General features: G+C 41.5%; 1 protein-coding gene across 2 annotated transcripts in view; it reads right to left on the reverse strand.

Moving 5' to 3' along the window:
- Positions 1 to 7,983: 7,983 nt before the first annotated feature.
- The window catches only part of LIN7A (lin-7 homolog A, crumbs cell polarity complex component), a 53,053-nt gene continuing 48,540 nt past the window's right edge, over positions 7,984 to 12,496 (reverse strand). The window contains exon 5 of one of the 2 annotated variants that reach the window (XM_019613586.2): positions 7,984 to 11,161. In XM_019613586.2, the coding sequence (XP_019469131.1) occupies positions 11,119 to 11,161 (43 nt within the window). In that variant the 3' untranslated portion in view covers positions 7,984 to 11,118. The remainder of the gene's footprint in view (positions 11,162 to 12,496) is intronic. The other variant, XM_019613591.1, reaches the window with a different exon arrangement.

A 12,496-nucleotide genomic window follows, 5' to 3' on the forward strand; every position in this document is an offset into this window, starting at 1 on the left:
TTAACTGCATTCAGGAAATCTGTTAATCTTTTCAGGGAACTAAAGAAAAGCAAAGAATATTTTGTTTTTAAATGGCAAATTAAAAGACATATGCTGTCCAATCCCATCTCCAGATTGTCTGACTACTTGAGTTGCTGCAGTCCACTGAATTATAATTGAACAATTTAAGAATTCATGTATGCAATTTGATTCATTGCATTGGTAAATATGAAGCAAGTTCTCCTGACTTTGCACTCGAAGTTCCATAAATTATTTTTTTCCCTCCATTTGATATTCACTGCTTTCATGCCAGGCTATTCAGAAGCCATCTTTGTAAGAAATAAAGCAGCTGTCCACAATAGCAGTGTCTGAGTAGGAAGATCTCCTGTGCTGCTTTATACAGGGTAAGTCATACCAAACCTTGCAGGTGACACTTGTCACCCAAAGGGTAAAAGGACTGTACGTGGTGGATATGAACACGGGGCTGAAGTGGCCATTTGCTTCTCTTGGAGACGTGGCAATGGGGTTGTGATGGGGCAGCTTCTGCAGTCAGGAGTCAAGGTCACTAGGAAGGGTGAAACAAGACTGAGAAATTATACTGTCAGATAGAGCAGGCTTCCATAAATGTCCTTGTGGAAATGGAGATGCTGGTAAATGCTAGTACCCTTGGGGTTATCAACATCTTAATGATTATTCTGAAAGATGCAATTTTTGGCCTCAGATGAGAAGAATTTTTTTAGCTGCCATAACACTCTTGGGATCTAATCCTTGGATCTTACCTCTCCTTATGGACAGATGAATGCCTTAGAAAATCTTTCAGTAAGACCTAAATTCAGTAAGATATTTCTATCCTTGATCGGCTCATGATGGCATGTACTGTTGAAGCTGAGGGCATGCATTATAAATCCAGGTGTGTAGTTGTGCATTTTGGGCTATAGATGGCAGTCGTTTCTTCTAGTTTTCTTCTAGTACTGTACAACGCAATAAAGTTTTGTTCTGTGATGATGCCTTTAAGAGATAATCAGTACCTAATAAATAACAGCACTTCAAAAGTGCTAAAAAGCAGAGTTAGTCATATGCTGGTTACATAAGTAAGTGTCATTTTCTCACCTTTTTTTAGAGTGTCTTAAAATCTGTACACGAGGGATAATTTGCTATTGTATCTAGTTTCATGCTGGCAAACTTTGCACAATAATTTATGATACTATGTGCCATCTGCTATGAATATTCATAAATTAATTTATCCTGCCCTATTATGGCTAATGTCTTTTGTACAAAGTCGATTTATGGAGTGCTTTTAGCAAGAGGTGGGTGGTGCTTCAACCGCCCATGTAGAGGATTTCAGAAATCAAGGCCTTCGGAGGATTTTGGGATGTAACTGCAAAACACAACACTGAGCTACCATTTTGTGAGCAAATGAGTCTCTAGGTGCTAATCCTGTTCACGTGCTTATTTTCATAGATGGGTCACCAACTTTTCAGCTTAACAATAAGGTATGCAGATCCTCTGGAAAGCAGGCAGGGCGCTGCCTGTTGTGGTTGGCCTCAGGGTGAGTACACAGGATGGAAAGGAGTAGGCTGGCATTGTAACAGTACAGGGAGCACATGTGTATGTGCAGCTGGGAAGTATATAAGCGGCACATTAAGTAGAACACCTTTGGAGCAGAGCTGCTTTGGTGGCTCTAGACCTCCTGGTGCAAGAGGTGTGCACAGGGACACAGACTACAAGGAACTAAGAGATGCAGCCCCAAGAGCCACCAGGCACAGTGACACATTGGTTCTGGTGTGTGTGAGATCACACACTGTGCTCCTGGTGGCTGCTGGTTTTCAACATTCCTACCAGTTCTTTTCCAAGCAGTCGCTGAAGGCACTAGGCAAGTGATGAAAATAAATCGAATATTTTTGGCAATATAAATGTTTGTTTTGCTCAAGTTTTAATGAAAGAATTTCTTATTTCTTTTGGCCATATGTCTCCGGTTTCAGTCTGTTAGTAAGAGTAAGCTCTGCTTGTTGTGTTTTTGTTGTTGTTGTCTCTTTGCAGATACCAAACAGAGGAAAATACCCATTACAGAAGGCGAAGCATATGTAAAATACAGGGAGTTGTTTTGTTTACTACACAGTATACCTTTGTTTAACCAATCTTCCTTTCCATATTGCTGAGGAAACCACAAGGTCAGTAGCAGGCCAGCAGCCTTCTAAAGGAGGAGCAGGTGCAATGAGTGGCAGGAATGGGAAAGACCTCTGCCTGGTAATAGAGCAAAGGATGTGTTTTCCCAGCTGCTTCCAAAACAGAAAGAGGAAGACACAGAAGTAATTTGACATTAAGGAATAGGTACCTTATTTAGGAATAAGTCTTGAAGAGAAGGATTCAGGGTTATTGGGGTAAAAAACACTGAATTATGAGCCAGCAGTGTGTACCTACAGCCAGAAAACCAGCTGAATCCTGGGCTGCATCACAAGCAGTGTGGTTGAGGGAGGTGATTGTCCTCTGCTCTGCTCTCATAGGGCTCTACCTGAAGTTCTGTGTCCAGGCCTGGGTCCCCCAGCACAAGAAAGATGTGGAGATGTTGGAATGAGGAACACAAGGATGATCAGAGGACCAAAGCACCTCTCTTGTGAAGACAGGCTGAGGGAGCTCCAGGGCTTGTTCAACCTGGAGAAAAGAAGGCTCCAAGGGTAGGCTTTCAGTACTTGAAGGGGCCCAGAGGAAAAATGGGAAGGGAATCTGTATCAGGCAGTGTAGTGATAGGACAAGGATTAATGGATTTAAACTAAATGAGGGGAGATTCAGACAAGATTTTAAGAATAGATTTTTCACTACATAGGTGGTAAGGCCATGGAACAGGTTGCCCAGAGAAGCTCCATTACTGGAAGTGTTCAAAGCCAGGTCGGATGGGGGTTTGGATAAACTGGTCTTGTGGGAGGTGTCCTGCCCACAGTAGAGGGGGTTGAAACTGGATGGTCTTTAAGGTTCATTCTAACCCAAATCATTCTGTGATTCTGACTCTGGAGACTGAAGTCCAGCCTTTCACTTGAAGCAGAGCAAGATAAGAGTAACCAAGTTGGGAGGTATCATCTGCTCCACACAAAAGCAGGGTATGTTCAGTGTCTTGTGCATCTCCTGGGGTGTTCAGATCTTTGGCCATGTCTCAGTGTTTCTGGAAGTTTCATTAGTGAAGTTCTGCAGGAATCTACACCACATAACATATTCATAAGTGATCTGGAAAAAGCCGTGACCAGCTAGAAAACAATGTTTATTGATGTCAATAAATCAGGGTAATAAAATAAGGACTGGCTATAAGAACTTTAGAAAGATATCATGATACTCAGTGGGTGAGTTTTAAAATGGCAGATGAAAGTCAGTTTTGATTAATGGAAAATGAGGCACATGGGAAAAAAACATCCCTAACTTTACACATAAAATTGAGAGTTGTCTTACTGATTACCGCTCAGGGAAGAGATCTGAGAATTATAATAAATGGTTTTGCAAAAAGTTCAGCTCAATACTTGGAGTAGTTAGAAAAGCAAATTAGATTTTAGGTATTATAAAGTAAGAGATAACGAACAGCCAGAAAATATCATTATGCTATTATAAAAATTCCAGTGTGCCCTCAGACTTTACAGACATCACTAGTACTCCATCTAAAACTTTATGTAGCAAAATGGGAAAGACTGAAGGAAAGGCAAAAAATGTGATCAGGGATTCCTGATTGGCTTCTCTGCCACAAGCAATGTAGCTTGCAGAGTAACCAAGGACTTCTGTTTAATTTACTTAACATCAGAAGAAGATGACTGAAGGAAGATGCAGTTCTATATTAAAGGATCTAGATGAAAGATAAAGACATGATAAAAGCTCATGAGTGGCACAGGAAGGCAGGGAAGTAGGGAAGATGATAACCCGATATGTTTTCTTCAGTGGCAAGTTGGCAACAGGACATTCCTACAAGGAGAACAAGAAACTGCAGTATTTTTTTTCAGTGAAGAAGTTGAAAGGTGAAGGTGAAATCCTTGTTCCAGGATAAGATCTCATTTTACCCCTCTTTGTCCAGGACTGTAAGTATTATCAAAGTGCGTGGTTTTCTAGCAGAACTGAAGAACTTGGTCTTCTGTTAACTCCCAGACACACCACATAAACACTGAACAGAAGATGTGACCCCTGGCTCAAAGGAGCAGCCTTTGCTCCTTACATTTCATGGATCAGATGTGAAGGTTGTTGGTGACTTCTCCACTGGAGCCTGCAGAATGCAGGACTGATTTATCCTGGCTCTGCTTTCCTTTGGGGGTGTCTTATTTGTTGGTGTGTGTGTGTGTGTGTGTTTACTTTCCAACACTGCTGCCAATCATCTCAAGCTTCCATTTGGCAAGCTGGTGCTTCCACTGACGCTGTTTTCTCCCAGGTCTTCCAGGGAGGCAGCTGCCTGAGAAGATGAACCACGATGTGATGAACCGAATTCTGGCTCCTAGATTGTTTATCCTGCTTTAAAAAGACAGCGCTTTCAAATAGTTAAATACATAAGCTGAACATCAAAACCTTGGTAAAAGTTGGTGTAAAGTGTGGAGAAGAGGAAGAATGTATTGTTTGCCCAGAAACAGAGCAACAAAATACCTCCAGAGCTAGGGGGTGTGTGATGCTTTGTATTCATCAGCACATCGAGACCTTGAGGAGCAGCAGGTGTGCAGTGCAGTCCTCCCATCGGACTGAGCAGTACCTAACACTAACCATAGATTTCTTAACCAGGTATGAATACTGCTCTATTGCCGTCACCTTATTACTGTACACTCTTCTGAAGGCACGGAGTATTTGCTCACGTGGTGCTTTGTTAAAGGACCTTTTTGAACTGCCCAGTCACAGTGAAACGTGGAGAAATATTTTGAAATGAACGTTGCACGCATCTGTGTGCATCTCCATTTATAATGCCAGGATGCTGTGAGCACGGGCGGGCACCAGGCGGCTCCACGGGAGCGTTCATCTCGCTCCGAGCTGCGGGAAACCAGTCTGCAGCTCCGGGAGCAGTGGCACACAGGTGAGGCTAGCTGGGTATGTTTGTACAAGACTCTGGACTTGCCATAAATACATAGGAAACAACACGTCTGAGACCAAGACAGCTGAGTCTGGTGGCCACAGCAGAGCAGACAGGGGATGTGGTGCAGCTGCAGCAAGAGCCCTGCAGGAAGGGAGCTGGATAAACCCAAATGCTGCAGCTGGCTGAGGACACCGTACTCTTCCCACAAGGTTTCTCTTTTTAGCAAGACTTTATTCTTACCCAAACCTAGTCCTCTCAACACAGAAAAGTTACGTATTTAGACAAAACGAAACAAACAAACGTTCCTGGAGATATCATGCGTGTGTTTAAAGTCATTAATATGCTCCCATTTCAGTAGCATTGCATTGGCTACTCTCAGTACTTCAAAAGTATTTTGTTTATCCTCTGCATTTCTTTCACTGCATTTCTGCAATAGAAATGTTTGAAAAGTGACTCCTGGGATAAAGTTATCTGCTGGATGAGTTTAAAACTGTCCAGAGGAGGGCCACTAAGATGATCAGAGGGCTGGAGCACCTCTCCTATGAGGAAAGGTTGAGGGAACTGGACATGTTTTGTTTGGAGAAGGTTCCAGGGAGACCCCATTGTGGCCGTCCAATGCTTGAAGGGAGCATATAAACAGGATGGGGAATGGCTTTTTACGAGGGTGGATAGTGATAGGACAAGGGGGAATGGTTTTAAACTGAGATGGGGAGATTTAGGTTAGATATTAGGAGGAAGTTTTTCACACAGAGAGTGGTGACACACTGGAACAGGTTGCCCAAGGAGGTTGTGGATGCCCCATCCCAGGAAGCATTAAAGTAGGCTGGATGTGGCTCTGGGCAGCCTGGTCTGGTGGTTGGCGACCCTGCACATAGCAGGGGGGTTGGAACTAGACAATCATTGTGGTCCTTTGCAACCCAGGCCTTTCTATGATTCCCTGAAAAGCTAATTCTAAGGAGAAGTGATCTTTCTCTGCTACTCAGCACTAGTGAGGCTGCACTTGGAGAACTGTGTCTAGTTCTGGGGCTCTCAGTACAACAGGGACACATCTGTAGTGGAAAGAGTCCAGTGATGGGCCACAGAGATAAGGAGGGGATTAGAGCATCACTCCTGTTAGGAAAGGCTGAGAGAGCTGGGACTTTCCTATCTATGCAAATAGAGACTGTTCCGTCTGGAGAAGAGGAGGGGGTCTCTTCAATGTATAGACGTACCTGAAGATGCAGAGAGGATGGAGCCAGAGTTTTTCCAGTGGTGCCAGGACAAATGGCAGTGGGCACAAAGTGAAACACAGGAGGATCCGTCTGAACACCAGGCAGTGTTTCTGTGCTGTGAGAGTGATGGAGCATCTAGGCTGCCCAGAGAGGCTGTGGTCTCCTTTTTGGAAACCTTCTATGATCTTGATCTTCAATAGCCACATGGACACAGTCCTGGGCGCCCTGCTCTGGTGTCTGTGCTTGGACAGAGGTTGGAGCCAGATGTACCCAGAGGACACTGCCAACCTCAGCCATTCTGTGACCTTGTGAACTGACTAATGAAGAAATTCTGCATCATTAGGATATATTTGAGTGTTACCTTCTTGCAGACAGAACCCAGCCTGATGCAAACCTCAGGGAAAGGATGGATGAAGGAAGAGAAGAGGTACTCCTCTACCCCCTCAGTTCTTCAAGGGTTTGTTAAAAGTAAGTGCACTTGGTGGACCATATGATTCCCTTCTGGTCAGATGAGTTCATAACAATGAAAGTACCTTCAAGAAAATAAACTTAAAGCAGACGAGAGATTAAATTCCCGTGGGAATTATTTTTTTCTGTTGGATTTTGGCTACTCCTTATAGACATGTTCCGCTTTTCTCATCTTTTCAATTAACCTTGGAGAGCTGCAGGTTTCTAAATATCAGAACTGGTAAAGTATTGCCATAACTCTTATTATCAGAAATTCCCACATTAGAAGCTTGATGGCTTTGAATTTTGTGCACTTCTATAATCAAAAATCAAAAGCAACTGTTCATCTTTTGGGCTGTAGATAAGATGCACATGACTAGCCCCGTGTTCCTGCTGGCAGCACAGACTTCTGCTATTTAACATTCATGAACTGAAGCTTGTAGTCTGCTGCATATAACACAGAATTTGCTAAGGAAAACCTGCCCTGAGCTCTTAAATTTCTCTTAGAATTACTGTATATTGTTATGTTGGGAATTAGATGAAACATTTCTGAGTGTTTCAGAACAGACAACTGTAGCAACAGGAACCACCTTACGAAGAAATGTGAGGCCTATTCACCATCTGAGCTACGTGGGTAGTGATCTCAGATTGGGGAATTCAAACACTGGTGGCTTATTTATTTATTTACATATCTGGCTGCTTGCTGTTTTGATTATCTATTTATTTGAAGCTGTGCATGAGAAAGTAGCAAAGAGAACAAAAGACACTGCTTCCTCCATACTGGGCATTTAGGTTCTCTGCTCAGCTAGTGGTTCTGCTTATGGACACCTTATCCCATGTTGGATAGATGTCAGACAGGTGGAATGAATCACATTCTAAGGATGCCTCTAACTCGCCACTGACCATGGAAACAGTCACTTTAAGCTCTGCAACTTGCTTTCAGACAGCTGAAGGTAGAGGCAATGAATCCATCAAGCATGTATCTAAATCTTTTTGCTGCTTCAGAGCACAAGATTGCATTTGCATCATGGAGAAGCCGAGTGAGCTTGCGTCTGCTGGCATGGCTGTTTGAACACATCCCTAATTCATCTTGATCTTCTCATGGGTAAGTACAATGGATTCTATTTCTCACAAGACATAATTTAGCATGCAGCACATTCTTGAAAACTGTCCCAGAATTCATTCTGGTTTTGAAACGTGAGTTTTGTTTTCTTAAATCTCATGCTTTTTAACAAAATTGCTACTTTCTGAAACAGTCTCTCATCTTGTCATGAAATACATCTTGTATACACATAATAACTATTTTTTAATTCTGAATTTATGTTTAAAATCCTGTGCTATTTCAAATACAGGCAAAACCATCCTTCCTCTTGTACGGCACTTATAGATGGCATACAGAACTCCCAAACCCCTAAAATTAGTGGCTGATAAAACAGTTTCTTATTCAGCAAATGTAGCGTGTATTTTCGAGCCTCCTAGAGGAGTGCCTAAAGGTCAGATTGGAAGCCTGGCTGAGATAAACATCTACAAAAGGTACAATGTATAGGACTAAGAGTTCTGCAGCATTATTCACCAAGGAACTGCAGGTGTTTTTGTCACTGCTTCCACTCATGTGCATTCATTGACCTTTCATCTGTGCTTTATAACTGTAGGAGAAGAGGAAAATGCAACCTGGTGAGCTTTCCCCTTTATCGAGGGATATAAAATCCTTAAATCCCCTGTAAAGTGCCATAGAAAAACTAGAGCTACAACAGCAGACCCATCAAGTACTGTTCTTACATCTGGATCTTTGGCATTGGTGAACATAATGCAAGAGCTTGTAAAAATCACGTGACACCCTTTTGGTTACTGTAATAAGGAGACAGAGAGACAATACTTCTTGGATCTCCTCCTTCGATTTGCTGCCAGTGCGGGGAAACACATGAGGGAACCCCAAGGGTAAATGTGAGCAAAAAAACTCACTACGTTGACTGAAGGTCAATTCTGTGCAGTGAAACAGCAAATGCCAGGAGACCAGTCAGATCAAATACGATGCACAAGTACCTGCAGACCTGCATGTGTTACGTGATCTCCTCCATGCGCTTCTTCAGGTCCAAATTCAGCAGTCCATGTGTGGAAGTGCTTTACTACATCGGGACCAGGGGTATTAAAACTACAAATGAAAAGACTGTCTGTAACTAAATGTGGATGACAGGTTTAGAGACACAGATTGCTCTGTGATGAAGTGGCTGTATGTTTTATCGATCTGTAGGGGGCATGGAAAATGACCTTAAAGGAGACACTTCTCCCTGCTTCCATTTCAAATTTATTACCAGTTGCATTTTACTTGTATTTTTACTTCACCTTCTTTTTAAATGTTGGCAAAGACTGGAGTGTTAATGTTAGTGTGCATAAATAATTTATTGAATAATAATATATGAAAATGAATTTGATATGCTTCTCTATATGAATGACATTCCATTATGGAAATTTATTAATCAGCACATTCCACTCCATCAAATCTAGATTGTTTGAGGAAGAGGAGGGGAGGAGGTGGAGAGGAAGTTTGGAAAAATGCAGTACAGTGGGCTGACTAAATCTGAATAACACTTGGTCTCTGAAAACAGTTATCAGTGTAACTCAAATCATACTGATGAGATACAGAACAGTTATATGCAGTCATAGTAACAATTTATAATGTTAATATTAATAGCAGTGTCTGTTTGAGAATACAGATTTAAAATAGGTACATACAATTTTATTAAGTATAAAAAGATACCGTGCAGAGCACAATACAATACATTTCAGCTTGAATTCTGGTGGTGCTCAAGCTCCACTGTCTTAATTGACATTGTCACCAACGACCACTGGATAGAGTTACTTCTCTGTATAAAATGAGCTTTTTCTGGATATATTCACAATGTTTGGTTTTAAAAATACAGTAATACTGTTTCACTAGCTACTTACACTAATCAAACACTGACAAGACTGCTGGCCAGCCTGCATCTGGTTTTTAACATACGTACATTACCAACAATTTTCCCTGGTTTGTTTTGCCTCTGAGAATAGATCCTTCAAAATATTAATTGGTACTGGCTGACTTTTTTCCAAGTTCACAATCAGAACACAGCTCACACAACTTCTACATTCCTCACATTGCTAAAGTTCACTGACATCAGCTGAGTCTTCAATATGCAAGGACTGCAGGACTCTCCCCTAAGCTCTTTTCCCCCCGCCAAGCTTTTTCTAATGTAGCACAGAAGGCATGCTTTACATGATTATTTATTAGGATAAGGGGATTCTATTTGCTTTATTTCTTGAAAGTGGATGACGTTTATAGCCTTCCAACTTTATTTTCTTTGGAAAAGCACACATGTAAACTTAATGTAAAATTAATTATGTACTTTGTTTGTACATTCCAATTTGGTTTGATTAAAAAAAAAAAAAGTCAGAACTCTTAACTTCAAATTGATTTAAATGATAATGTGAGGGTCTTAAAAGAAATGACTTACACTTCCTCCTCTCTAAAATATATTAACGTTAGACTGGAAAATAAATTAAATAATACAAAAATGCTGAGATTAGGCTATCACAGGAATATCTGCCAAACAAAGCTTGGTCTTTTGCTAACATTAGCTTACTACATTTGCAATACATGCTAAGCAAAGACCCTACTTCTCTAACAGGTACATTCAGACAATATATATTTTATGGAATAAATATATAATATATCCAGTTATAGATTTCTGAATAGTAGCTATAATAGATACAAGCAATGCCTACATTTAAAAATACAGTTCTAGGATTCCCTAACTTTACCACTAATAAAATTAAAATTGACCTAAAACTTTCTCACTCTGTTGATGCATAATAAAATATATGGAAACACCAAGAGTAAAAAGCCAATTGCTTCTACAAATGGAATACTTTATAAATATAGTAAATTGCTATTTTCAGAGGGAAAATTGAAAATTATAAACAGGAAGTTAGGTTAAAACAGCTCTAAAATATATAGTACAAAGTGGCTATGAAGCGCGATGTATGAGTTTGATGTCTGTGGCAAAATTCTGAACTGATGCAGTTGTTTGTTTCTGGAGATAACTGTAAAGAAAGACTGTCCCCCAAAACAGCCAATCTTGATCTCCTTAAGCCAAAACTTTCACTGACTAGAGAAAGCCAACCAGCCACATTGTGAGAGTAAGGAGTGCAAGATTAGATCAAACAATTATTTGGAAGCCCTGGACTTCTCTGTCTCTTAACATTTATTTACCATGCTGTTCTCATTAGGAATGGAGTCACAGAACTACTATGTATCTGTGACTGCCATGTCCTGAAAAGTCTAATCATGATAAGTACCCTCTATATGGCTGTCTTAACTACATTATTCTTGTACTGAACATTTTCCAGATGAATTCTGTTTCGTGTTTCTGTAGTTGCTTCCTTTTAATGGAATACTGAAGTACAGCTCTGGTTGCTTGATTACTGCACTCTTGATCGAGGCTTTTTTTTTCTTGAGAATAACCTAGAATTAAAGAAACACATTTCTCAGAGCAAGAACAAAGAATTGAGGAATTTAATTGCTGGCTGTCTCTGCCTGCCTTTCTTTCCCTTTCAGTTTAGATAAAATGTAAAATGAGTAAAAATATCTTACTTGCTAAAAAAAAAATAATTTGAAATGCCTTTTTTTTAAAAAAAAGGAATCTTCACAGACTTCAGTGTTGCCGGCATCAACAAAACTGGAAGTTTGATGGCCTACCAGGGCTTTTTCTTCCCCTAAGTATCAGCAGAGGTCAGTGTCAACGAGTAACAACGACACCATCACTTGGAGCTTCAGTTTATTATCACTAGGGGACTTTATGAATCAGCTGTAGAATATTATTGGTACAAATGTTGCATTTTGGGTACTGCTGGTATAAAATGTAGAGGATCAGGATTTAAGCTCTTACTTTACCACATGCTTCCAATTTGATTTCATTTGAGAAAACAGTGTATTTATTATATATGTACTCAAGACACAAGCTGCCACTGATTTCAGAAAACATACAACTAAGGAAAATCTGGGCTTTGATATCTCTGTACCTCACACATCACCTATTCTGACAGCACTGGAAAACACACAAGCCTCTTGGAAACTGTTGTAATACTGAATATCAGTCATGAGTACTTCCTACCAAACTGGACAGGAGCAGTAAGACCTGTGGCCTCCCTGCACAGGAACCACAGACTGGAGTGTGGGGTTCCTGTAGCAGGAGAGGTACAAGAAAAACTTTTCTTCACATATGAGCAGCAAATGTTAATGCTCTGTTGCACAGTACTAAAGGTATGGTTGAAAATATCTCAAACTATCTAAATCTGGTAGTATATGCTTATCACCGCTGTTTCCAGGCAATGCATATTTCTTATGGAGTCCTGCTTGCATATATGCCAGTGCTGCACAATCAATCTTGGGGTTATTGGAAATTGGCTCCAGAATTTGTTCAGGCCTTTCATTCACCTATTTCCAAAATACATTTTAACTGGGGCAGATCACACGGAAACATACCAAAGGATAAGCTCTCCTAGTCCTCAATGCAGCAAGTGCTTGCCAGGGCTCTCTCCCAGTCCCCAGTGGTTCCCCAACCTGCTCCAGGTGCAGGACCTGATGTCACCCCCGGGGCCATCAGCCCCCACCCCAGGCAGGCCACTGTGCCAGCTTCAGCTCCCCAAAGCACTGCCCTGCCCAGCCTCGGGCCCCACTCAGCTGGGCCCTCCCGTAGGCCCCCAGCCGGGCCTGGTCTTGGACTGGGCTGGTGCTGCCTCGGTGCCCCTGCTGCCTCCTCCTGGCTGGGCTCGGATGGGTCCTGGTGCCAGGCCCTGC

This window comes from Meleagris gallopavo, chromosome 1, assembly GCF_000146605.3.
Source record: "Meleagris gallopavo isolate NT-WF06-2002-E0010 breed Aviagen turkey brand Nicholas breeding stock chromosome 1, Turkey_5.1, whole genome shotgun sequence".
NCBI classification, from domain to species: domain Eukaryota; kingdom Metazoa; phylum Chordata; class Aves; order Galliformes; family Phasianidae; genus Meleagris; species Meleagris gallopavo.